This window comes from Lagopus leucura, unplaced genomic scaffold (assembly GCF_019238085.1).
Source record: "Lagopus leucura isolate 7727_CA_CO unplaced genomic scaffold, USGS_WTPT01 Super-Scaffold_100002, whole genome shotgun sequence".
In the NCBI taxonomy this organism is placed as follows: domain Eukaryota; kingdom Metazoa; phylum Chordata; class Aves; order Galliformes; family Phasianidae; genus Lagopus; species Lagopus leucura.
This window is the reverse complement of record NW_024962263.1, coordinates 70,869,451-70,897,246: the sequence shown is the minus strand read 5'-3', so window position 1 is coordinate 70,897,246 and position 27,796 is coordinate 70,869,451. Positions and strand designations below refer to the sequence as shown.

Genomic DNA, 27,796 nt, shown 5'->3' with positions numbered 1-27,796 from the left:
AGACAGGATGGTGCAACTGAGAATCCACTCTTGTTTTTGTGTTTGAACTTCTAAAACTTTCTTCCCTTTATACCTGATGAGTGTGAGGCAAGAGATTTCTGTGCTCTGCTGCCTTCTCCAGTACAGTCCTGATATTAACAAATATAAGGAAAATTTCAAGGATATGATTCTTAATTTCAACTTGAAGCAATTCTTCTCAACCTCTATTTATGTGATGTCTGCTTTTTGCTACAGACAGCAATGTGTCTGATACAGATGGGGAGGACTCTTCTGAGCCATGGAGTGAATTTACAGTGCTCTCACTGTGACAAAGAGCTGAAAATACTTCAGGACTGGTACCTTATGGAAGAAGTCTGAAAACTTGAATCTCCACCTTGTGTTCAGACAAAAGAGTGTCCAGCATCTTTTTGAGATCAGGAGATCATGGCCACTGCTTAATTGGGATGCTCTCACAGCATCGTGATATTTTAGGGTATGTCTGCTTTAATTCATGCTTTGGTGGTTGTTTTTAGGTTTTTATCTTTTTCCCAGAACCTTAAACAAAACAAGACAACTTCCTCAATCTGACCCAGCTCACCTCTGCTCGACCTTTCTGTCTCCATCATGCCACCATGCAGCTGGTCCTGCAGTTCACTTGTGCATTTTTGTTGGTGCCACTTTTGCTCTCTTTCAAAAGAGATGCAGAGAGGCCACATCAAGCTCCGTACACCCACACCCATGACAGAATTGCAGAGCCCTACAACAAGTCTGCTGCTTTCAGTAAAAGGGGCAGGACTTTTAGATACTTCATAGAAGCGGATTAAGACTCGAACAGCTTAAGAAGTACACAAATATTCAGAAATATGTATTTGTGGTGCTCATGAGTAATGTTATTATCTTGAAGATTACAGTGCTTACTGTACAACAGGATTTGAGGATTTAATAGTAAAGATCCACAGTAATGTGGCAGATGTCTTGCATTAGAGTACACTTAAGTGTATATCAGAGTAGAAAATATTTTCTGTTTTGTTACATTATATAACATAAGGGAAAGGTTTGAAAACAAGTTATATTAGTAGATACTCTACATTTCTGTCTTATTTATGCTAGTGGATAGCTGACTTTCTGACTTCCTCTGTTTTTGAAGGCTACACCATGCATGATGGGGTTACCTAGAGAATTAATAAAAATGCCTCAGCTTATTTTTCATTCAAGATCATGATGATAGAGGTCTGTCTGGTAAGCTGTTGGAGGTGCTTAACTTACCCCTCCCTTGTTTCTTTGTTGCTGTTCCTGAAGACTCCAAATAGAGCATGAGCTTGCTTTGGGTGAAAGACCCACCCCTCATAAAGCCCCTCATGGCTGTTCCCCATAAAGCTCAGCTGCTACTGGCTGGGAAGGGATGGAAGCAGAGATCAAAGTATAGCAGTACAGACAGCCAAGGGGCAAAACTTTCACATATGAGTGTGCCCGTTTCCTTTTATAAGACACGTAGCAACCTTACCATGCAGGATCTGCTGGGTATATCTCCTCCGTAGGCATTTAATCAGATGCTGTACCTATACAAAACACTTTGTAATTCACAGATCACATGCTGATTTTAATAATAGGACAAGAAACTTTTGTTATATTTGTAGATAAATAAATAAGCCACTATCTGTGGCTTATTTTCCTCTATACCATGACAGGCCTCATTTCTTAACTGACAGAAAACTAAAATCAAACACAGCTCTGTTGAGCATGCTGCAAATTGAGGCTGTGAGTTGCTTTAGTCATAAAATGTGAAGAGTCTTTTGTTCTCTCACTGGTCTCTGATATCCTTTTTCCCCATGTGGATGAGGCTGGATCCAGGCGTGGTATTTATACAGGCTGTGGCCAAACCAGGGAAGTGAACATTGTCTCTGCTATTGACTGGAGTGAAATTGGGAATTGCAGACACTCTGCATCACCTTGACAGGCCACGTAGCTTTCTATTCAGTCTTCTCATCTACATAAAGTTGTTAATACTCCTCTGAACATTTTTGAGATGAGGTCCAGCATTAAACTCAGGCTTACTCAGTGGGGCAGGAAGATTACTGTCTGTGCTTGTTTTGTTTATCATTCCCCTCTCTCTGCCTACAAAAGGTATTGCTGAGTGCACACAATCCCTGGCTGACCCAGTCTCAAATGCATCCTGTAAAACACATTCTATATGCTGCTCTTGTGCAATCAGAGATGGTTTTCTTTTTCCTTTGGATTCCGATATGATTAGATACACATGAAAATAGGAAGTACTTTAAATTATGTTTTTACGCATCTTTGATATTCTTCACAAACGCATCAATTCCAATTGAATGAACCCATGGTCCACGGCCAAGACATCACTTCCTGTTAGAAGTCATGTTTGTATTCTGCTGAACTGTGATATTTACATACGTTTACATTGTTGTATGTAACACAATGTTGTATTTCGACACAATGAGGGGGGAAAACTGCCCAGGAAAGAAGCAACAACTGAAAAGTTGCATGCTTTCCTTCTTATTTATCAGCTAGAGTACTGTTGTCTGGTCTTCCATTCAAGAGAAGTACTGGTCTTGGAAGTTTACATCCACTGACATTTTAAATGCAGAACTATCTATTCTGCTTAGCTTTGTTTTGAGGGAAGGATGTTCTGTAAGAGCATAAGTGAAGGGATAGAGATATTCCATCAGTAACAGAGCTACTTACATTTAGACTCAGAAGTGAGGAAAATAATTAACCCATCACCTTATTTTACTCCCAGAATTTGTCTGTGAAGTTCTTCTCCAAAAGCACAGTGCTAATCAGCACTTTATCTCTTGCTGATATATGAGAAGAGCTGGGATATTACTCTACATTTCACTGAATATCTTCTTTTTTCACCACTGGGAAAAGAAAAGGAAACAAAAATTGGCAGAACTCAACTTCCTTACGTGAGTCTTCAGGGCATGAAAGAGCTGCACTGTAAGCTTGGAATCAGAAAGTGGTGAGCAAGAAGCTTAGGAGAATCTAGCAAGATCCATGACAACAGTGTTGGAGGAAAAATCCTTTGAATTAACTTAGTTACAAAGTCTTTCAGTCTGAGCAACTTGTCGGCTTTGAGTCCTATTTTTCATTGCAATTCACTGCTGGCTGTGATTCTGCATGTTTTACATTTTGTCACTACAGTATTCCTGCAGTAAGCTATATATTCTCTCACTTTCAGACCATGAGAGATATTTTTGTGGCTGCTTCACTCCTGATTTTTATACCTGCATGATATGGTGGCCACAAATGGGAATACACATACAAAACAATATAAAAAGAGAATTTTGAATTCCAAATTGCAAACTACAGCTCAATTTGGGCAGATATTACTTATTTTCTATGATCTATATAGCAATGAGCAAAATACCTGAGGCAATAACCTGATCATCTTCCCCTTTCATTTCCTCACACCTTGGTCTCCTCCTCTGTTGTGCTGACGGAACTGTAAGGGCAGACACGATGAGCTGGACTGGGGAGGAAACTAAAGCTAAAAATAAGTTGTTGACCAATTTTTTTTTGGATTTGCTGGGCTGTCTTCATTCCGGGCTGGCTCCCCAGCCTCACTTGCTACACAGCAAACAGTTGAGCTGACTTGTGGGTGAGGATAAACCCTGGGGACAGGGAGTCTGGTGCCAAAGTTCTGCTTATCAGGCAGTGCCCTGAGGGTGCTGTTAGTTTAGCTGGGCCACTTCAATGGCTAATTGCTGTGGTTGTGGTTTTTTCTACTCCTCTCTACAAAGAAAAAGAAAAACCTAATAGCTTTTAGCAGGCTAAAAGAGTTGAATTGTCTGCATCTGATGAATGTGTAGAGCAAGGACTGAGGTTGGAAGTAGAGATGAAAAAACAGAACCATGCCTTTTGGTGGCGGCGAGCAAGGTTACTTGGTCTTAAGCTACGAAGAAACCTGCTTTTTGGTGTTTATATCTTGTCTCATTTAAATCTACTGGTGAGAACTTGGCCTTCCTGAAGTCTTCTGTTTCCCTATCATCTGTTTCTTTTTCCTTACAATCCAGAGAACTAGCAAACTGGTGAAAACGTTATGTGATTCTTAGTTTTGGCAAGGTGAGTGAGTGGATACTTCTCCATCTAACACAGCTTCAAAGCACGAACAGAAAACAAAGCAATCCTGGGATGTCTGTGTGCTGTTTGAAGCTGTATTGTCTGTCCAATGAAAGTACTACAGCAGTGCCAGCCATGGAGCCCACAATAACTTGTTTATACTGACATTAGCTGCCTCTGCTAAGATGTCCCAAGTTAGATGTTGATGCTCAGATAACTGACTATTTAACTTGCTTTGCTGTATTGCTGAGCTTGATCCTGCTGCACTTAAGCTGTAGTTTATACCAGAGTTGGATCAAGGTTAGCTCCTGTATGCTATCATGACAGCAGTGGTAGTAGACGCTCTAAGAGTCTTAGAAACTTATACATGGGTAAGTCCTGATTTAGAATCATAGAATCATAGAACCCTTAGAGTTGGAAGGAATATTTAAAGGTCACCAAGTCCAACGCCCCTACAATGAACAGGGACACCACAGCTAGATCAGTTGCCCAGGGCCTGATCCAGCCTCACCTTGAAAGCCTGCAGGGATTGGGGCATCCACCACATCACAGGGCAACCTGCTGCAGTGCCTCACCACTCTCACTGTAAAAGACTTTTTCATTATATCCAAAGTGATGTGAAATGATCTGAAGTGACTTGTTTGAGCTAAAGGAGGAGGAAAATTTTAAAAATCAAAGTGGAGAGGTTGGCTGCCTTGGCTTCAGTTTTTCCATTCAACTACAACATGTAAAGAATGAATAAAGTGCACATTTGAAAGGCAGAACTCTTTTGTTGTTGCTTTTTCTGTTGTTGTTTTGTTCTCTAATGATCTTAGTAAATAATAGGAACTTCCTGGGTTGTGCTCCCATCCTATTCAGCTGAAAAATCAAAGAGCTACATTTAGAAACCTATCTTCATATTTTAGCATTATTATCTTTTCCCCCTTGTCATGGAAGAAATATATGGATCCTACTCTCAATATGCTGCTGATAGATTGTAGACCTTCCGTGGATTTGCTATACATGCAGATAAAACTGAAAGGCCTTCAGAATTTTGAAACCTAAATTCCGCACAAATCTCTTTAAAGTTCTTGAAATGTTTGGTGTGATTACATTAATATCAAATATGTATATAAAGAGCTTTTTTTCACTTTTTGTGGCTGTTTTCTAAGTGGAGGTATGGCTACTGATTTATTTTTATTTTATTTATTTTTTTAGAAAACTCATGCTATATCTCACTTCTTTACTGTGCAGGGAAAAAATAATGTGCAAAAAAGATGTACTTGGGCATCCAGTTTATTTTCAAGTCTCTGTATGTAAGCAGTCTTCTGTTATATTACAGCACTTGAATTCTGAGCTGTAGGTACGTGAGGTTGCAGTAGCTTTGGGAACTATTAATGCAGGAGGAAAGAACAGCGTAGAGCAAACTAGTCCCAGAATCAAAGCAGGGGCTTGGGGGAAAAAGCTGTTTTCATATGCCTTTTCTTGTGCATGTGAAAAGGAATATGTTTGCTAGTACACTGAATATTTCTGTGATTTATACATATATATATATATAAATCTTTCCAGGCAGTGCAGGATATAAAAAGTAATTAGATTAAACCAGCAGAAGGGCAGATGCAAGACCTTGAATTTCTACAAAAAACATACAAACAAAGCAAGGGTAAAATGGTATATTAAAAAGGTAATAAGGCATCTTATAAACAGTATAAACAAATTAAAAGAGTGTTTTTTAAAGCAATTATGACAGTGGTTGTGACTGAAAACACAGCACAGTTTTGTGGACTGGTTTGAGCTGCAGGCCCAGGTCTCCCATTTCCTGGTTGATCTACCAAATGGAAAAGGAGGTTCCTATCTCTACTATCATTTTAAAATATCCCAAAGGAATAACTTGGATCCCAAAGGTTGGCAAGAGTTCTGTCTGTGAAGCATAGCCTTCCTCTTGCCAGAACTAGATGTTCTGGTTTGGCATAATTTTAAGAAATGAAAATGAAATTCAGACTGCTGGGATAGCTATTCACAGTATTATCTACTGGCTAGTTTTATTTCTTCCTCTCACCATGGCTGATAAGCATTCAAAAGACCCAGCTCAACATACCCAGGTCCAAAGAAATAAATAAAAAACCCCCACCTTTCCAAGCCAAGACTGGTTGCTCTATGGTCTGAATCAAGCACGGCCATATTGAAGCGAATACGTACGGCTCTATTCTTGTGTTTGTGACCATCTAGAAGTAGGCTGCTCAGCTGACATCCATGTTGGAATAATGAGATTAACCACTGCATAAAATTGCCTACTAACCAAACCACAGAGGTCAGCTTTGAAATTAACACCTTGAGGAGCTGGCAGGTTCTTCTCTTAAGTACTTCACTGAGTTCGTTTCTGAAATTGCTCTTTCTGAAGGAAAACTAAGGCTGTCAGGCAATGGCAGGTCTGGGGAAGGGGGGATTACATTTCAGTCCACTTTCGTCTGCCCATAATTCCCTCCAGATCTATCTTGGAACAAATTTCCTTGGTGACCTTTATAGCAATTAAAAAAAGAAAAAGGTAAAATCATGAAATCTAGAAACTTATTTTGTCTTTTTCCTTCATTGGTGTTCCATATTGCACTTTTCCTACCCCTGTCCATTCCTGCTGAAGTAGGAGTTGGCAAAACTTTTTGTGTGGCAGCAAAAGAACTGCTCTAGCCAATTTTACACTTGGAAGGGCCTTCCCTTCCTCCCTCTCCTTTGCTTCTCTTCACCAGGAGAATTTTTCTGATACTGATCTTCAACTGTTTTACTTATATACTGTATAAAATAAACCTGATGGGCTAATTCTGATCTGGCTGATTGCCTTTATGCTGTTTCTTCTCTTCAGTGTTTTTTCAGGGTGGTGGTGAAGACAGCGCTCCAGAGTTCAGATTTGATTACAATGATTCAGGCACATGGGAGTGGATAGTTTTGCACACAAAATGGGTTAGTTCTTTGTGCTTTCAAGAAAGAATCAGAGTAAAATGTAATTTATAGCCATAGGGGATCTTTAAAAGTGATTAGTCCATCTCCAGCCAAGTGCAACAGATACGCTTTCAGGCAGGTTAGCCTAGGGACTGTTACCTAAGGAAACATATTTGAGTTTCTTTATTTTCTATGGCAAGAGAAATGACTAACACTCAACAGTGAGCTCAGGAAGGAGCATGGATTTACTTACTGGACTCAGTATCCAGCAGATTCATTAGCTGGTCGGGCATGTCTAAGGCCAAAGGCTCTTATCCTCCACAACAAATCCCGTTGTTCAAATCTGATTTATAGCTAAAATATTTCTGTAGTCTTTTGAGTAGGCTATGTGTGGGCTAAGAATCTAAATATATATAGATAGTTGCTATTTTTTTTAATCTCTAGCATTAATAAGGTCTTTCTTTAAGCCTGTGACATCCAAAGACTTTGAATGTCTGCTCTCTGAAAATATATGAGAGAAAAAAAGGAAAGGAAACTGTGATCTCCTAGAACCATGCTGATCAGTGAGCAATGAGGCCAAGAACAACATGTTATTTCATAGCTTTAAACTATAAGCAAAGTAGAAGAAATGAACAATCACTTTTGGAAAAGTATTGATCTTCTCTGTTCTATGCTTATTTGTAATGGAAGTTCAGTAAATCTTTAATTAGAAAGGTGAATGTTCATTTAATATTCAGATGCTGATACTACTTGGGTAGCTATAATTATCAACAAAATTATGAGCAAAGGCTAAATACATCATTTCTAAATACATCATTGTTTCTATTGGATTTAACTGAATGCTGATTTCCTCAGCATATTTTGAGTACCTGGGGAGCATTTAAGCTTATTGTAAGTTAAAGTTCTGAATCTATTTAGGAGGCTGAGATGCTTGAATCCATGAAAACACAAAAAATCCAGCATCCAACAGAAACAGGTTAGTAAGAAATTGTCTCTACATTGTATGTCTTGCTAGAGGTGTTTATCTGTTTGCATTTCTCTAAGGGAAAGAAAGACTCCAAATGAGTGTAATGGGAAAGTCTTTGGATAGGAGAAGGAGATCAATTTGAATTCTGGGGGAAGAGAAAGGCAAAAAACATCGGAATAAAAATTTTCTTTTAGTTTCAATTCAGTGACAACTTCCTTCATTTTACTTGCTTTTTGCAGAAGTTTCTGAATGAGACCTTTGTTTGTAGAAAGCCAAAACACATGGACTGATCATGTGTGCGTATTCACATGCAGCCGTTGTAGTTTACAGTGCTTGGATTCAGTATTAGGTTTGTCTACATGTTCACTTTTTCCATTAGTTTGGGACTTGTATCTATTTGCAAAATTTGTTACATATCTATACATATAAAAGATGTAATATCAAGTTGCACTGGTTGTAATCTTTCATTCAATCTTTCAATCAATCAAATCAAGAACTTTGTAATTGGTTGCAGGTCCAAAGAAGGGCAAGAAGGCTTGTGAAGGCTTGCAGAATATGCCTTACGAGGAGAGACTGAAGGAACTGGGGCTGCTCAGTCTGGAGAAAACGAGTCTGAGGGGAGACCTTATTGCTCTCTCCCAATACCTGAAAGGTGCTCACAGCGTGAGCGGGGTTGGTCTCTTCTCACTGGTGACAGGTGACAGGATGAGGGGAAATGGCCTCAAGTTGTGCCAGGATAAGTTAAGGTTGGATATCTTTACAGAACCTCTTTACAGAAGAGGTAAAGAGGTACTTGGTACCTCTTTACAGAAGGGTTGTTAAGCACTGGAATGGGCTCCCCAGGGAGGTGGTTGGGTCACCATCCCTGGATGTGTTTAAAAACCTTTTGGATGTGGTGCTCAGGGACATGATTTAGCAGAGGGTTGTTAGTTAGGGTAGTATGGTCAGGTTGTGGTTGGACTCGATGGTCTTTAAGGTCTTTTCCAACCTGAACTATGAGCTTCTATGATTCTAATCAGTATCCATAGCTAATAGTTCCTGAATAGCTAAATAGATCTAAAAAAATGTTGATTTTTCTAATTCATGCATGGAAAGGGAACAATGTAAAGCAAATAAATGAAATACCTCTCTTACAGAATATAATTGGCCAAGGAGGAAATAATTCTAAAAGAGAAAATCAAAATTTAATCCACATGGAAATAAAGTACGTCTTAATACATATTTAGAAAATGTACAGTAAACAGCACAAAGCTCATCTCTAACAACTCTTTCATAAGCTAGTGAATTAATGTGTGTGGTGGGCTTTCTTGCCCTTTTCTCGGAAGTGCTCTTTGCTCTTAGAGCTGGAAATTATTTTGTGGGTTAGGTGTGGCCTTCAGTATTCACAAACAAGTGACTACAAGTTTGAAACAATAAGGGAGACTTCCCAATTAGTCTTGTTGTGCATCTGAGGAAGACCGAGGGATGTGCCTCTGTGGCCTCATTGCAGGACAAGTTGAGATGCTGCAAATGAAGCAAAAAGTAAGTTGTGCAGCACTGGGTTTGAGGCAATTTTTCTGTCTTAGACATATAGTAAAATGCCTCCTTGACTGTTAGCTTTTGGAGCAAGATGGACTGTGAGTACTCCTGCTGCATTTTTGTGAGGAAAGCAGCCTTGGAAAGGGCAACGTAAAGACATAAAACTACCGAGCTCATCAGCTTTGTCTTACCAGAGCAGTGTCTGGCTATTAAATAAAACTAAGTGAAGTAAGAAATTAACAGTTGATGATTAGAATGTAGTTGTTTGTTAAAGCAAGTGAAGGTGTAGTGTTGTGTGAAGCAGTGATGGTGCGTTATGCTATGCTTCATTTTGTACAGCAGGTTTAAACAGATTTAGGTTTTCATGCACCAAGTTGCTTTATTAGACAATGCCTACTAAATCTTAAACCATACTTAGTTAACTTAGCAATATTAAGGTTCTTAAGAACTTCCGATTCCTATTCCTCTGTCTCTGCAACGTGCTTGAAAAATGTATCCGAACATTTTCATTTGAAGGAAAAAAATTGTTTGAGTCTTTGTAATTTTTCCATTAGTATCCCTGAGAGTCTCTTTACAAGTCTTTCTTTTGAGGTGGCTGAAATTAACTGAGTGCTGTCCAAAGACTGAAAACATGCAAAATATTTTCTGCTGACTCATAAGAAATGCTGTGAATTCTTGTTCAAATAGGTAATCTAATGCAGCCATAGGATTTAGCAGGAAAACCAAGAACAATCTGTTGAATCAAGATGCAAATGATCCAACTTGTATGAAACGGGCAGACCATGCAAATAGTGTAGGATGTGCTATGGAATGTCTGCATCTGGGCAATTCTGCTGTTACACCTTTTGGAAGCCTTGAAAAAGAAAGGTAAGAAGTAAAAAAAAACTTTAAGGTATTAGGGAAGTGAAACCAAGTATTGAATGGATGCTCTGAACTTACTGCAGCCCTGTGATGGATGCTTTTTAGCAGGGTGCTTCAGGATATTTGTTTTACATTCTCCCAGAACAACAGTAAGCTGCAGATACACTCAGCACGAGGATAGTTAGCCTGCTTGCTAATAATATGAAGACTCCAGTGCAAGGGCTTTTGCAGTGCTTTTTATTTAGAGATTTCACAACTTCAGCGAACTTCTAAGTTAGCTGGGTGCCGTCATTCCGGAGATACTTTGTTACACACCTTTTAGGGCGAGCACGCAGCTCGCCCCGCCGCCCACCCCGAGGGTCCATTTTCCGCCGCAGCCCCGGCGGCCTTCGCCGCGCGGCCTCCGCCCGCCAGGGGGCGCACGCGGCCTCTCCGCCGCCTCTCTGCTCCTCCGTGCGCGTCGAGGAGCGGCCGGAGCCGGGCGGGTGGCGCGGCGCTGGGCTGTGGGGTCGGAGGCCGCGTCCGTCGGGCTGAGGGAGGAGCGGCGGCCGTCGGTGTGTCCGCGTGCGGGCAGCGGTAGCGGTAGGCCTCGCGAGGGCAAGGCGGGAATGGCGGCCGGTCAGCAGGCCGCAGGGCAGCGCTGGGGGGCGGCGGTGGCACCGCGGGGGAACTCAGCGGAGCTCGGCTGAGATGGGCGCGACCGGGTGCGGCTGCCCCGGCAGGAGTCGGCGGAACGGCCCTGCCCGCTTTCCCTTCCCGGCTGTCCCACCCTGCCGTCCGACAGTGGTGCGGGAGGGAAAGCCGGAGGTGTGAGGTAAATGGAACTCCAAGGTAGTGCGTGTTTCTGCCAACAGTGTTTTTTTAGCTGTCTTTAGAAGTGTCTTTGATGAAGGAATTATTGTTTTTAAGGGAAATTAGGTAGTTTTTTGTTGTTGTTGTTGGTGGTGGTGGTTTTTTTGTTTTTTTTTTCTAGACAACAGCAAAGCAGCAGAGCTGTACCTGTGCTGAGAAGGTAGGGATAGCATTGGAATGAAGGAGAGTAAGGACAGAGAGTAACTAGAGACAAACTGTGGGAAAGATCATCGAGCCTGGGTATAAAGGGAGAGCATAACATGAGTTACTTAAAGATTCGTCTTAAAAACAGACTTATGACCTACTTAATAAAGATGTTGATGTGAAAAAAAACAGCACTAGGTAGTTTCAAGATATTTCATTGTGAAAAAAGCAAAAAAAGGCTGACCAATGATGATCTGTAAAAAGAAGTTACTTTTACCTATGAACAAACCTGTAGGATACTTGGCATGGTGGTAGCTGTTCCCAAGTGACTGAGTGGAAGGGAATGGATGCACCAAGGGGAGCACAGGGTGAGTAGGGAGGTGAAGGGTCTGTGCTGACATTTGGCCTCTTGAATATTGCAGAACAGACACCTCTTCTGCTGTCTGTTGAAACATCAAGCTGAACACTATGAAGGGAATAAATTCAGCTTAAGAGTGCAGTTGATACATGAATAGTTTAATATAGATGTTAAGGTTAACAGCATGTGAATGTAATATTTCTAGCCACCAGAGCACTGATGTTCAGAAGCAGCCTTCCCAAAGGTCAAGGAGAAGCAAGAGCTCAAAATATGTTTTTAAGTAGAAAGTGGCTTGTTTGTTAGAGTAATTGCTTTTGCTCACTGCAGCAGGGAACTAAGCTTGGTGTTAACTGTAAAACTTAGGTCTTTTTTCCCTTTCCTGTTTAATTTGTAAAATAGTTGGTTAACAAGAAAGCCATTTCACACCCTTCCAACCATTGTTAATTTTTTAAAAATAAATGTATTTATAGCAATGGTTGCACTCTGTCTTGTAGAATTGTTGACAGACAGAAAATTACACTGACTAATTGTTTTCTTTTTGAGTTGAAAAGAAGGTACTAGACAGTAAACTGAGATGAATTGACTGAAGCAAGGCATTTGCTTCTTATGCTTTCTTTCCAGAGGACCTCTAGCTTGCCTTTGCAAGAGGGAACTATAAAAGTCAGTTCAGACCTGCACTTAGGGGGAGGTTTCTTCTTAGCAGGTTTTGGTATCCCACATTTAGAGCTTCTTTATCAGCAAGAGAGGGAGATCTCAAGAGGTGCCTAAAGTTGTATGCATTCATGTATGCATTCATCTGTCCCAATTTCTGTTCTTGTGCAGTTCATTTCTGAATACATGTGGCCTTGAAGTCCTCATCTGCAGCCTGGGGACCTGTGACAGAGTGAACTGCTAGTGGCTCTGCTAAGGATTCAGGTATGTTGGGATTCTGAGGGTTCTTTTCTCTTTCATTGTCTGTTGGTTGCCTCCTTCATGATATCGCTTGTGCTCTGATGCACCAATTAATGTGGGCATAGTGTATTTTGGAGAGCATCTGTTTATACACGTGTTATGAAATACAAGATCCCTCACGTGCTCAGCTTTCTCTGAAGACCGTCCATAGTCACGCTGTCAGTGTAGATGGCAGGCTGACAGGCATGCTTGAGTGCATGCATCTATTGCACCAAACTTCACTCGTTGGTAATTATTTATTTTTTATTGAGGTGCTGCCATGGCATAAGTCAAAAAGGCAGATATGGAAACACTCAGGTTTGTTGTGGTTTGCTTTACTATTTAATGATGATACTAAGTATGTGTAGTACTGAAGAGTTCAAGTTCGCTTCACCATTTAAAGGAGATGTCCACTGAGTATGATGGACCAAAGTTTCTCTCTGATCTCCTGCAGTACCTCACAGAAGCCGTATCTGTGCTGTAGGACTTGGTCAATTGAGATTTTATCAGTAGAGTACAGGAAGGAAAGGCTGCTTGGAAGAGTACTGTGAAGATATAAACTAAAACCTGAATCTAAGTGGACCAGAGCTATAGAAACACCAACTTTGCCAGCAGGCAACATTTCACATCCAGGTAGCACGGATACATCAGCAGAATTTCATATCGTAAACTCAAAAGATAAATTCTGTTAGCATGTGTAGATGGCATGTTGTTCAGCGTGCTCATGACCTCTTACAGTATCAGATCAGCATAACAGGTTGGGGATAGAGAAATGGCAGCGTGTTTCAGGAAAGGCTTCTGATGTATTGTTTTCCTGTGGGTTGTCCTGAACCTTTGGCCTTTCATCTTTGCCGGAGCAGTGCAGAGAGAGGTGTACACCTGTGCTTTTTGTGCCTGCATTTGTTTAGGACTGGTTCTGTCTGAAACTGGGTACCTTTGTAGAGGTATGCAATCTTTTAAGCCTCGTCAGCTTCCACTGAGGATTGCTAAGAAGCATTGTAGATTTAGTTGACTTATAAGGCTTACTTGGATTTTCAGGATGCATTTAAAAAAAAAGAGTTCCCTGCTAGAAGCTTTTACAGATCCCAGTCACAGCACAAAGAAGGTTTCTCACATGAAGAAATAATTGAGTTGAAAAATTAAAAAGAGGGCAAAAATAAATTGCCAAACTGAGGAAGGGAACTGGATAACAAAACATAATATAATGGCACGGGAAATTCAGTGTAGCTGAATAATGCAGTGTCATTATGTAGGGTAAAAAGAATCCTGAGCCCCTGGAATCTTGGGCTCAGTTATCTTGAGGCAGAAGTTTTACCAGTACCAGTGGTCTTTTGTTTCTAGGTTCAGAATTAACAGCAGTTGGTTAACAGTTGAGCTGTCTCTCTCCCAGATTTCATAGCTACAGTTTCAAAGCCATTTCACATCCTTCCAACCATTGTGAAATTCTTGGTTGGTTCCAGCCTCCATGCAGATCAGGAGCCAGAGGGTGGCCTCCCTGCTGTTCCCCAGGCTTGCCAGTTATCCTTGAGCTTGGAACCTGCTGTTTTGCCCGCCTCCAAGCCCTTCAGACACAGAGTTGTGCAGATATTGGCACTACAGGTTTGTCTACATGGAGAAAATGTTGTACTGTAAGCATTCTGAAGTAGCTATGTCTGAAAAACAACATCAGCAGATATTCATTAGAGATGCAGCCTGTATAGTGTTACCGTTCCATCTTACCATAACGTATAACATGGTCCAGTATGGCTCAATTAATTCTTTAAAATCATGATGTCCTGATAGAGATTTCAAATCTTTGGAATCTGTGAGTGTATCATTTATCCATTGCAGCTTTGATAAACTGATTGCCTGCGTGAAAATGAAAATTCAGAGCACAGATGTCTGTATCTGGAGCCATAGCAAGAGTTCTGCAGCTGACGTCATTGCTTGGCTTATCAGCCTCTGATTTCTGTGATTTTTTTTTCTAAGGAAATAAGGAAACACCATAAAATCTACAAAAAAAACCCAGTCTGTGTGGATCCGGGGTTATCCATCACGCTGCTTACTTCAGTCAGTCCACGTGGTGGCAGCATTCTTCTAGAGACAAACGGTGCTCATACTGTGAATGGTGTCTTGTTGCTCAGTTAGAGTTGTCTTTTCCAAAGGACTGCTGCAAGATCTGCAGCAAATTTAAAGACAGACCCTGTGGTAGGATGGAACTGATTCTCAGGTTTGTTTAAAAAAGCAAACAAAAAAACAACCTGTAATGAACTTTTGGGTTTATATGTTAGCACCCAGCACTTTTGCAGCAGAACCAAAGAATTTGAATAAAGGTTTGTGAAGAAGTTGATGATGAAGTTGATGAATCATTCACATTGGTCATAATAAATAGCTCTCTATAAAAGCGAGTGCACCCAAACTGATATCAGCGATCAAGGAACTACTGAGGTTACTTTACTGGTTCGCATGTGCCAGTTGTGGGGCTTAAATCACAGAATAGCAGAATGGCCAGGGTTGGATGGGGACCTCAAGGATCACAAATCTCCAACCCCCCTGCCACATGCAGGGCCACCAACCTCCCCATTAATACTAGACCAGGCTGCCCAGGGCCCGATCCAACCTGGCCTTGAACACCTCCAGGGATGGGACATCCATGACCCCTCTGGGCAGCCTGTTCAAAGAGTTGACTCCCTTCCCGTTTGTAGGCTCCCTTTAGGTACTGAAAGGCTGCAATGAGGACCTTCTTTTCTCCAGGCTGAACAAGCCCAGCTCCCTCAGCCTGTCTTCATAGGGGAGGTGCTCCAGCCCCCTGACCATCTTTGTGGCCCTCCTCTGGACCCTCTCCAACAGCTCCCTGTCTTTCTTGTACTGGGGGCTCCTGACCTGGACACAGTACTCCATATAGAGCCTCACAAGGGCAGAGTAAGAGGGACAATCACCTCCCTGTTCCTGCTGGCCACCCCTCTTCTGATGAAGCCAAGGATACCATTTGCTTTTTAAAGTTACAGCCCATCTGTTTCTAACTGCTGTAAATTGCCTTTCTACCTGAATAGGTCTTTTGCAGAAGATAAACCGTTCGGACATACTTACTTGCACGTTTGGTAGAAGTGCACTGAAACATGTAGTGCCACTGAATTGCCACTTAAGAAGGGATAAAATGTCTGTGAATCTGCTTATCAACAAAGGTATTGAAAAAGAATGATGTCTTTCCTGTTGTTCCCTTAATTTGTGTACATAAATACACAGCAAATGCACCATATCATGTAGGGAAGCATTCTAAAGCCATGGATTGACGTTTCAGGTCTTGTTTATTTTCTATCTTTTCACAGTGACATACAGCGATGAGCAAAGCTCTCGCTATTGCCATCATCTGCTAATCCATAAAAAAAAGCAGAAATAATCCTTTTCATAAAGCGCTCTGTAGGCTGTGTGTGCAGAGCTCAGTGTGTGTGCAGCACACAAAATGCCACTGTGTAAAGCAGGCATAATGCTCTACTGAATCAGGTATGCTACTTTTTGCAGCAGATCTGTATTGGTAGAGAAATAAAACTCTGATCCAGTTGGACTGAAGAGCGAAGGGTAGCTAGTAGAAGATGCGGAGTCTCTCAGTGGAAATTGTAATAGGTAATGGTGGTCTTTCCTAAGCAGAGACTGCAACTGAACATACAGTTGAAGCAAAACACTCAAGCTGGAACAGTTCTCATTCATTTAAAAGCTGCAGAGGAAGAGCTCAGCAAAGCCACTGCCTCTGAAGTCCTCTAAAAAGATATTTGAGGAAGTTGTTTGCCGTGAGCAAGTTGGCAAATGTCATGTAATGTAAGACGTGATGTGTTTGCTGAGGCTGGGTGTGGAAGATGTTATTTGTCCTTGATGTTACACTTCCATTTACTGTCAGTGGCAGTTTCTCTGCTGATCGCTTTACTGACACGTAGATTCTAGGTGTGTTTGTCTTAATACTGAGCAACATCAACTGTTGTGCCATTTGACATTGTGCCATTGTTCTGAAGTGACAATTACTTCAGTTTTCTGAATGTTCTTGGAAACAGTGTTGTTTTGCAGAACTGGTAATCATGTAGCAGTGGCTGGGTGATTAATTACAGCTCGTCAAGTCCATATTTTTGTGGTGGAGAGGCTGTCTCAAACAACATACCTCCTTCTTCTGGAGCTGTTTGGTAACTGTTGAACCAAACGAGAAAGCTGAGGCCAAACCATACGCTTACTGTAAAAATAAAGCCATCCACAGTGCAAATTGAGTAGTTTCAGCAGTAACAAGACTTGCATTTGGCTCTGCCTTTGGAATTGCTCAGGTTAACCCATGGCCACTGCCTCCATGGGTTGGAGTGTGATGTGTGGGGGCTCAGTGTGTGACGCTGAGGTACGGCTGTGCATGGTGCAGCAGCAGGCTGCTAACAAGTGACAGTCAGTTATTCTGACATCATCACTAAGTATAAGCATTCCTTTGGGAAACAGAGCAATCCTCATCATGTGCTGAGCCACATGTCTCACTGAAGAAGTGGCTAACAGCAAAATTGCAGGCATTATTATGAAAAGTATCCTGTGCTCAAACAATATCAATGTTGTATAAACTTAAGGAAAATGTGCTCTTATAGTATACTTTTCTAATAGAGAGTGCTTGCTTGAGAGGATGCCTTTGAGTTTACTTTTTTTCCTCGGGGCCGATTTCCTACCTCAGGACTAAGTTTTTAACAGTGAACCTTTTTTCTTTTTATGGAAGGATGATGGAAAAGCTCAATTTTCAGGAGATATCGATGTGTTTTTAGAAGCAGTCATTTACTGAACCAAATTAATTGAACTCCCGCAGTGGTGATGTGTAGGGATATTCAGAATGGTCACTTTGCAGCACTTCAGTGTCTCACTGCTCACTAATGCAAGTCCCTTTGTGACATGAGTGCATAAAGGGAGGTGTCCCAGCTTCCACAGGTTCAGCCTTGTGTTCTGATTCATCTTCAGAAGCAATATAAAGAGAATCACGCTTCGGATTTTTTTCTAAATCTACTTAATTAGATCTTCACAGCAGGATTTTTTTTTATTACTATTCTTTCTGACTGTGAAATACTGAGATTTCATTTCAGTCTTCTGCTCTTCAGTGATGAATTCTTATAAAATCTGAATCGGAAATATTTTCAGTTGCACTTCCTGGTCCCTGTGAATCCTTGTGCTTCCTTTCCTGAGAAGTGGTGAGGGTATTTCTGGTGTTATTTTTAGCTTGTGTTTAATCAGCATTGTGTGAAGTGACAGGAAATTCTGCAGGGCCTTACCAGACCTACACATCTGGTATGAAAATATAAACATGAGCTTAATTTAGCAGAGTGTGCCATACTGTTTCTCAAATTGCATATTTTTCTTCCAGTATAATATTATGTTGTTGACATACGTTAGGCCTTTTTTTATTGAAGAAGTTTAAGCACTCAAATACTACGTTATAAGCAAGCCATGATCTTTTTATCAAGTACAAGTAGAGATTTGTGCTGTTGATATGCTGTTAACGTGCTGATAATTTGAGGTTTCTGTGTTATTTATGGTCTTGCATTAGGGAAGATTTAGTGCAGAAAGTAAAGGTGTCAGCCACACCATGCAGAAACTGGGCCTGATGTTTTTGTGAGCAGGGATTGGGCTCGTAGAGGTGAAGAAACATTCTGATCTTGTTTATGATTTGGGTGGAAAGTGGGCAAGAAAATTGAAATTGCTGTCAGCTGGCAGTCCTGGCTTTGCACCCACCAAGGTTTTGTAACAGACTCACTGAAAATAAAAGCATCATGTCCTTACTTTCCATGTAGGGTTTTAAGAAGTCTGCTGACGCCCTAAGTGATGCTAGCCTTACGTGAAATGTTTTATGTTGTATCAAGGAACTTTTTGCTACTGGAAGTAATTGTGGGAAAGTGTGCTCGAGTCAGTGATATACCATCACATGCTTAAAAACATACTTGCAGCCCAGTGGAACGTCCTCTGCCTCAAATCATTCCTTATACAGATAGCAGTATTTAGCATTTATCCCCATCACTTTGACTTCTGTGGCCAAGATAGGAAAAAAGTTGTGCATTCCTGCACAGGGAAACTGGGCATTGTTGATACATGTGGCAGAGTTTGTTCAAATAGGAAATGCAAAGGAGAGAAGTTTAATCTAATAACCTCAGCAGTCCCAGTACTATTAATCAAACCAGTGCATAAACATTAGATATGGCCCTGTGGGTGCTTTGATCTTGAGTGTGATCAAAAACATGGGGGGAAAAGCTATAAAATACAGACTTTATCATTCTCTCATTTTCTTAAGAGTTTAAAATTGAATTCTTTGGCTACTGGCCACATTTCCATTCTCGTAGCTGAATGGGTGCACTAATGTAGAAGAATACCTTGTATAGATGAGAACATTTAAATCTGCATATAGCAGTCATATAGGAGGCTTGTAGTGTTAATCAGGATGCAGCTACAGCCTTACCCCAAAATACAAGCCTACATCAAGAGAGAGATGCTATTTCACGTGAAATGTCAGTTTCCTTTCAGACTTTATCTGCTTAAAATTCTTTTTCTTCCTGTCACTTGAACCATGTTGTGGTTGTATGGAATCTTCTAAGAGTTGTCCTGATTTATATGATCTTTTATTGCCTTCTTTCTGAGGCAGTGCAGAACTTTGCTGTCCAGTCCCTGCACGCGCAGTGGTATCATCCTCTTGTGTAGTCCTGTTGTCTTCCTTCTTGTTCTCAAGTAATCTTCTTTGTGTTCCATAAGTCTGCTGTGTCATCATACCCTCATTATTTGAATTATCCTTAAAATAGCCTTTTGCAAAATTTCAATCATGCTTCGTGAAGTGCTTCTCCATAGTGCACTTCTGGCTGTACACACACCAGTTCCACTCCATTTTATTATTGTCCTCCTCGTACCCGTTTTCAGTTTTCACTTCCTTTGCTCAGTAGTTTGTGTATCTATGGCACTATGAAAACAATTTGCTGCAAAGTGCTGAAAATTGTATTTCTTGCACAATAAAGGGGTTAGTATTTGTAGTAGCCAAGTGTTTTCAGCAACTGAGTGTGCATCAAAGTTCATATGGAGATGGCGGAAGCACCCCTGGAGAGGCTCTGCTTACACGTAGCTGGTAAGAATTGCACTTACTATCACTGTATCTGTTAGCTGAACTACTTGTAGGCACCCAGTTTATGAAAAGTACTTCTCCCTTCTTTCAGTCTTGACCTGTGGTGTAGTATAGTTCAATATCAATTCAACTACATGTGGTCTTTTCCTAGGGAAGAGGTACTCACCTGCCTTGTATTGCTGGCATTGATTTTAATAGTTCTCTGTAATAACAAGGCTGTGCTACACTTCCCAGACGTGAGTAGAAGAGCTCTTTCCATATTAACAGGAGGGAATGCAGCGCATGAAGTTACTGTGTAGGACAGGAAGATTTCAGAGTTGGTTCCTGAGCTGGGTTGCATTTTGGTTCAGGAACCAGCACGGTCTGACAGATGCCTGCATTGTACTTATTTGCCTGGCTTCAACAGCACTTTTCCCACCTTTTCTTGCAGGTTTGTCATCTATTGCAGAGGCAGTCAGAACCATGTCCTACGTTTTTGTAAATGATTCTTCCCAGACAAACGTGCCGCTGCTGCAGGCTTGCATTGATGGAGATTTTAACTATTCCAAACGCCTGTTAGAGAGTGGTTTTGACCCAAATATTCGTGACAGCCGGGGCCGAACCGGCCTCCATCTTGCTGCAGCCAGAGGAAATGTAGACATCTGTCAACTCTTGCACAAATTTGGTGCTGACCTACTAGCCACTGATTATCAAGGTAATACAGCCCTTCACCTGTGTGGGCATGTGGATACCATCCAGTTCCTAGTTTCTAATGGACTTAAAATTGATATCTGGTAAGTTGCTTTTTCTTGGTTGGCTTTTTTTTTTTTTTTAATAGCACGTGTTTTATAATGTATTAGCATTCATCTCTAGAACATTGTATACAAATCTGCTGTTGCTGAAATACTGTATGTAGTGCAGTTTGACTTTGTACGATATCACTTAATAAAAGAAGAAAATAAAAAGGCAGGAAAACAATAAGAGGCCACTTCTGCTGATCAAATGCAGCAAGCAAAGCAAATAAAAATAGCAGCTGCTGGTGTGGGCTGTTGTATCTAATTCTGCCTCTGCGATGACACTGCTATCCTGGTTTGGCCAGACAGCTAGGTGTGGGTGGTTGGCACCAAAAAAGAAAATCACATCGACTACTTTAAAAGGATTTTCTCCACCACAGTGCTTTTGTGTTAATTGTTGCACTGTATAAGACAAAGGAGATACAGTATATGTGTGTGTCAGTTCATTCCCCTACTCCTTTGGTGACAATGCTTCTTTTCAGTGTTTTCCCACTCCCTCAAAGTCTGTGACTCACTCCTTCTTTTAAATATTGTATATTCTTTCCTTCTGGCTTCCAGCAGCTGTCAGATGCCAATGCTCAGATGCGGGCTCTCAAGCTACAAATAACTAGCTATTTCATTGCAGTAACTGACTTATTTTGTTTGTGAAACTTTCTGCACTGTCAACAATGCGTGCAAAATATTTGAAACTTCAGAATGTTTTCTTTTTTTCTTTTTTTTTCTTTTTTTCTTTTTTTTTAACCTGTTCCCTTTTCACTTCTCCCTCATTGATGCTTTCATCCCAGCAAAGGAGTTAGTGGCAGACCAGATTCTTCAAGGGTTGTGTTCTCTTTTTATTACTTCAAGCAACTCTGGTGAAAATCTGTAATCTGAAGGCAGCTCCAGTCCTATTCAGTATTATTTTAAAAGTAGCAGAGGGACCATCTGTATTTTATTTCATTTTTGCCCGATGTCTTCATACCCACATGGAAAAAGGAACTATGAAGAAGCAGATTGCGCAACTTCGTGAAATCATGCTGAATCTCAAACAGTGCTGTAAATCTACTCTTTTTTATTATAGCAGCCAGAGATTCCAATTAAATTAGAACACTAGGAATTTTTATTTTATTTGTAGGAAGAAGAGTTGTGCTATTTCAAGCCAAAGTATACTGGTATTCTTCTGTAATCATTTACGGTATTATTTTTATAGACAGGAGTTGTTTACAATCTTGTCTAACAAAATGATTCTGAGCACTAAATTTTACATTGTGTGTTATGCTAAGTTGTCTTGTATCAAATTTCTACTTCAAGAGTTTCTTTTCTTCGTGTGTCATTTTGTGGCATTATTTTAGCAATCACCAAGGTGCAACACCACTTGTTCTCGCAAAACGAAGGGGTGTAAATAAAGATGTGATCAGACTGCTGGAATCTTTGGAGGAGCAAGAGGTGAAAGGATTTAACAGAGGAGCCCACTCAAAGCTGGAAACAATGCAAACTGCTGAAAGCGAAAGGTATTCACAAAACAAAAAGAGATACTGGGAGAAATAATTTTGTGTATGTAAAATATGTCTTTATTAGTACCTGTTTACTGCCTTTAGATTGTTATGATTTGGCCTTTGTTCTTCAAAATGGAAAGTATCAAGTTTGGCCTGATACTATCTGACCAAATCCAAGTTAAGTTTTAGAATTTGGAAAAGTCTCTCAATAGGTCAAATGTAAGGGAAAGGAAGAACTGTAATTGAGATTCTCATTTTAAAGTTGTGACTTTTAAAAAATTTAAATTATAACTCATTTTCTGTTATAACCTCAAGCAATAAGCATTGCACTGTGTATCATGAAGCCAAAGAGAACATGGGGGGAAGTGAGAAATGCCAGTGGCACACGCTGACCTGCCACACTTTCATTAACATGGGTTGTCTATATAAGAAAAGGGTAGCAGGCTTTTCATCTTCTGAAGTTGAATAAAGGCTTTGATACGGTGCTGTTTATGAAATTTCTATTGGTAGTAGTTCTGGAAAAAATAAATGAGTTGTGTGGTGGACAAACAAGTGTTTAAAAGAGAGCTGGTGATTTCAGGAAAACAGCTCACCATTTCAGGGTATGTGCTGCGTGAGGGGGAAGACAGCAGTGAGTTCCTAAAGGTTTAGTTCTGGGACTGGGCATAGTTACCACTTTCATCAATGATTCTGACACAGAAAATGGATCTTACTGATGCTGAGAAGTGGGACGCAGGCAGCTCAGAGGATAGTTAGGATGCCATAGGAAAAAAGCTTGATAATGGAAAAGAAATTGGAGCCCAGTGATCAGAGAAACCTTTTAAGCCCTGAGATACAAAATTGAATATTACTGTCAAAATTGCTTTAGTATAAAATATTGGATTTTCTGCCTGGTATCTCTCTGACTTTGTAAATTTTAGTGGAAGTTGTTTAGTCCATATATCATTTCTGTCTTACTTTGTGTCAAAAGCTCAGTCACATCTAAATGACGATTTTTGATTTGATGGTGTCTCTTTAATAAGCATAGCTTCCTTTCTGTTATTTGACCTTCGTAAATGTTACATTGTTTAGTTTGGCAAGGAAGTCAGCAGTTCTCCTTGGGGAGAGGCACAGTCATATAAACAGTGCGTTACCCAGCTTATTTGTGAACGCATTTAACGTGTCTGAAATATATTATATTTAAGGTAACAAATAACAGATGCCTGCAGCAGTTAAAGCAAGTGAGCTTGTATGCTGTTTGCTTTGTAAATAAATAATGTCTTTATAACAGTTGGCTTTTCAGACTGCTACAGTTTCACTCCTCCCCCTTTCTATTTTTTCACACAATTTAGATGAATTTTGCTCAGATGAATGGCTTCTGTCCTCCTGGCTCCCTCCTCCTCACATTATCTACCAACCTACTGAAAAATAATGGGTGCTTTTTCTGTAAACCGTGAGCTTCACTTTTGAGCAACAATCTCTGATTTCAAATCTCTCCGGTTGTTTTGCAAACGGTTGCTGCTGGTCTGGAAGCAGAGGCCAGAACTGAGTTCCCAGATCAAATTTCTGTTCTCTTGCTTTGCCTCCTGACAGCACAGGGGGAGGGCAGAGCTCACCTCTGTCTGTCAGCGCAGGTGACCTGTCCCTCCACACTGCCCGACGTGACTGACAGTCGTGCCCACAAGTACAGCCAGAGGTGAACTTCCGTAGTATGCTGAAATAGAAAAGACCATCCACCTGGGCTGTGTGGCACAGACTCTTCTGTGGGGTGCTTTGCTGTTATACTACTGCTTAAGCAGATGTAATTTGTCAGAAGAAAAAAATGCCTTGAGTACCATTACTTTTAATTGGGTTGCTGTATAAAATATCAAAAATGTTTTCTATGTCCCTTTTTCTATTTAATGAGCAAGCATGTGATCTTTTCACTTGAATCACATTGCAGCTTTATTTAACCTCTGTGTGGTTATATATTAACTAGTTCGTACTGAGTGAGTGAGTAGTTGTGTCTTAGCCAGTGGCTGTCTTCTAATAAAGTCTTTGTTTTGCTTAGGAAATCATGAGCAAGGAAGATCCTGTAGCTATGGGCAAGCTACAATAGCTTTACATCAAACTAAATACTTTAGAAGCAAAAAAGGCAAGCTGTTTAATAGGCAATTTCTGAAATTTTCTGCACATCACACTGCGATGCTTCAGTGAGCTGTGGGAGTTGAAGTTAATTATTCTTCTGAGGCTGTACTTCCTAAGAAAAGCATATGAATAGTGTGAAACTTTTCCATGGCGTAATCTTGAAAGGGCGATTCGTAAACGAGACAGTCTCCAATATCTTTATTTCCAGTAGCACAACTGGTGAACAGTAGCATTTATACAATTAGTTTTGGTTTGGAAATGACTTTTCCATGTAAGGTTTTCTGTTATTATCGGTGTAAGAGAGACGTGGGAACATGGTAAGTAAAAGCAAGTAGAGGAGAGGAAGAAGTGTTTTTCTTTTCTGCTTCCCTTCTGCTTTGATTTCACTGTGTGCGCAGTTTCACCATTGGCTTTCTGTGACTGTCAAAGCACGATTCTCTAAACACCCATGTGTGTCATTTCACTCAAGCAAGGAGCAGTAGGGCTGTACTGACAACTGGAATTATACGTAACTGTAATAAATTGATGAGAAATTTTTTATAGACCAATTGTAAAACCAGCAAACTGAGGAGGATGCAAGAAGCCAAGCGGTATTTAAAACAACTCACGTTTTTTTCTAAAGATGATTCGTGGCCGAGATGACTGTAGCATTCTAATTCTTCTCATTTAAAAGTGAGAGTTGCAGGCCCTAATTTGTAGTCTGACAATTTAAGGGAGCTTGATGAATTGGGGGTGGAATGTTAAAACCAAGATCAGAGTGACTGCTGAGAATCGTGTGGCAAAAAACACAGCAGTACTAACTTGTGTTGAAGATCAGGAAGTTTTGGGTTGGTTTATTTTTTTCCAAATGTATTATTTTCTGTGGTGTTTTTAAGCTAGAAGAGAGGCCTCTCACAAAGAAACGCAGAGAGTAATAAAGATCACCTCATAGTTTGGAATCTAAATGATCTTGGTTAAAGTCGCCATTTCATTTGGCAGAATGTACTTAAATTGTAATTTCTTGTTCTGTTAACAAGAGCTGTGCCCCTTGAGGTTTTATCTTATGCTCCATTAAATTCACAAAGCCATGCTTAGTGGGAATTATGAGCACTGACTTTCGAAGGCTTCTTAGGTGGCAGGCCTGCAACTCAGCGCAGCCGTACAGATGGCGGTACTGCTCTCTTTACCCTGGTTAGAAAAACATCCTTTCACTTATCCTAAGTTTAGAGTCTGATCTGCTTTTCTTGATTTAGCAGGGGCAATGCTATAAATCTGCAGGTGGCTTTAGTTTTTCATTTAGAACGTTTTGGTTGCTCTGAGTAGGATTACTGTCTTACTTGAAGGTGTGTTCTTTTCCTCTGATTTATTTTTAACTTTAATCCTTTGTAGTGCAATGGAAAGCCATTCTCTCCTTAATCCAAACCTACAGCAAGGGGAAGGAGTTCTTTCCAGTTTCCGCACGACGTGGCAAGAGTTTGTGGAAGACCTGGGCTTCTGGAGAGTGCTGCTCCTGATCATTGTCATTGCTCTTCTGTCTCTTGGAATAGCATACTATGTTAGCGGGGTGCTTCCTTTTGTAGAAAATCAGCCAGAGCTGGTGCACTGAAGCAAGTGAAAAGAAGTGCGCTGTGCTTTTCCATGTCGTAATCTTATTTTGAGCTTCTTGGAATTTTTCCCTCAGTGCAGACAGTGGCAGCTGTACATACTGTTTGCTCTTTTTACCTACTGTTAAACCCTCTGAAAGAGAGATTAATTCATTTCAAGTAAAACACTAAATTCTAAAGCATTCCAAAGCTACCTCTGTCATCTCAATGTGGAGGCAAGATGTGGAGATAATCCTCTCTGCTGATAAAATGTTGTGATTAGAAAAGGTCTTTTATAATGAATATAACATTCTTGAGCATGAATTGTGTAACCTAGTACACAACCAAATTTGATACATATTCCTTCCATAAGAAGAGATGTAAATCTGTTGTTGCATAATATTGTTTCAGTTGAAAGAAAAAAACAGTTTTTAAGAAGTCGTCTACGAATCTGTATAACATGATAATGCATTTTGATATATAGCCAGTACTGAGCTCTGTGTTCGTAGTTCTTTTAGTGCCTCCCCAGTTTCTCATCTGCTAGTTTATAAAAAGACTAGAAACAGTTCCAATCTTACTATGTCTTCACTGTATAGATCACTCCTTTATTTATTAGGTCAATATGCTGTTTCCTTCCCAGATGAATTTTATGTTAATATCTGCTTGAAGTAAATTGTGTTAGAACAAAGCCTCTGTAGTGCTTTAGCAGTAAAATTGTTTGGCCTCTGGGGTGAGGAATTTGCCTTTGTGCCGAAACGTTACTAAGCAAGCCTTTCTTTGTAAGGATGGATCAAAAGTGATGTAGGTGTTCTGCTTTGTACGTACCAGCAGTTCTGTAAGGCCGTTGGCTCTGTGAAACATGTCATGAAGGATAACTTCTTTTCCTACTCGAGGACCTCATGGTCCCATACAGTTGTATCATTTTCATGATTGTGGAAAGGACTTGATTGATGAGAATTCCTTCCTAGAATTTCTTTCTGTTTCAGTTGTTTTCAGACTGCACTTGCAGGCTTATGAAGTATTTTCTGAGCATGTGGAATAAAAGTAGTTTTAAAAGTTAATATTTAGGAATATGGTATGAAATGAAATCCTATCCCATTCTGTACATAAGCTGTGAAAACCTTTGTTTGTAAGTAGCCCAAAGATATGAATCAATTACATGCTCTTTTCTGAAGGCCGGGATGATGCCACGCTGTAGTTGTAGGTTTTCAAAGAAAGCAGATTTTCTCCTTCCAAGCTGATTAGATATACAACTCACTTAGTTGCATTCAAAACCTCCAAAAAATTGAATTCTCTAAACCTAATGGATTTTTTATTTTTTACTTTACCACTCCAGAATTGTTGCTAAAAGACATCAAACATTTATAAGATTATAAATTGCAGTAAGTATTGGTAGAAGTACTTACATCCCTCTGTTCTGCTACTGTGTGTGTTCTCCCTTCTTGTTTATGGGTTTGAGCAGAGGGTTATCATCTTTGTTTTGCTGTGTGACGTGGGCTTCACTAAGTTGGGGCCCATTCTAAATTGCATCTTGATCTCATTTCTTAAGCCAGAGGTTAATGAAACAGTGCTGTCCTAGCAGTTGCAAAACCACAAAAAGGAAAACCTCTTAAAACAAAAGGAAAGCACCAACAACAAAACAGCATTCTCTTTGAATATTTCAATTATCGTAATCTGTTAATGAAGAGAGAAATGTAAAATCATATCTAAATTGCAGTTACTTTTCTGGATTACTACATTTCTGTTAATGGTACAGTTTATCTTGAATAATACTGTCTTTCAATATGTATTCCCTGCATAGTTTGTGATTGTATTCTCAGTATGGGTGAATGCCACAAATAAATATACGTTGTAAATATGTTTTGGTTTATTATTGCATTAGTACAGTGGTAATGATGTGACCCTGTTTTACTGAGAGCTTTTTGTTTTGCATTCATAGTAAGCATTTCAGAAGCTGGGAAACTCTGCTCCTAAGAAATGGAAGCCATGCTGTTGGCTGCAATGAGGTTTTAAAACACAGATTGTTTAGATTTGCCTGCTTTATTCTCAGTGTTGTTTTTACATTGTGCTGTTTCTTGCCTAAGATTTCAGGTATTGTGTAAGCCATGTAAAGGCCCTTCGAGATGTAAGGCTACCTTAAGGGGTACAAAATGCAACCAAGAAAAGCAAGTTTGTAGTGACTGCTACT

The 27,796-nt window shown here is 40.3% G+C and overlaps 1 protein-coding gene across 3 annotated transcripts; it reads left to right on the top strand.

The window, feature by feature from the left end:
• The first annotated feature begins 10,786 nt into the window (after positions 1-10,786).
• On the top strand, positions 10,787-27,466 carry ANKRD46 (ankyrin repeat domain 46). 3 transcript variants are annotated; one of them, XM_042869935.1, is made up of 5 exons: positions 10,787-10,875; positions 12,498-12,590; positions 20,123-20,465; positions 21,797-21,955; positions 25,415-27,466. In XM_042869935.1, the coding sequence occupies exons 3-5, from the start codon at positions 20,155-20,157 to the stop codon at positions 25,629-25,631; spliced, it is 687 nt and encodes a 228-aa protein (XP_042725869.1). In that variant the 5' UTR covers positions 10,787-10,875; positions 12,498-12,590; positions 20,123-20,154; the 3' UTR covers positions 25,632-27,466. The 3 variants fall into 3 exon arrangements, with proteins under 3 accessions (XP_042725869.1, XP_042725868.1, XP_042725870.1); XM_042869934.1 differs by having other exon boundaries at positions 10,815-10,903; XM_042869936.1 differs by lacking the exon at positions 10,787-10,875 and adding an exon at positions 11,058-11,135.
• The last annotated feature ends 330 nt before the right edge of the window (positions 27,467-27,796 follow it).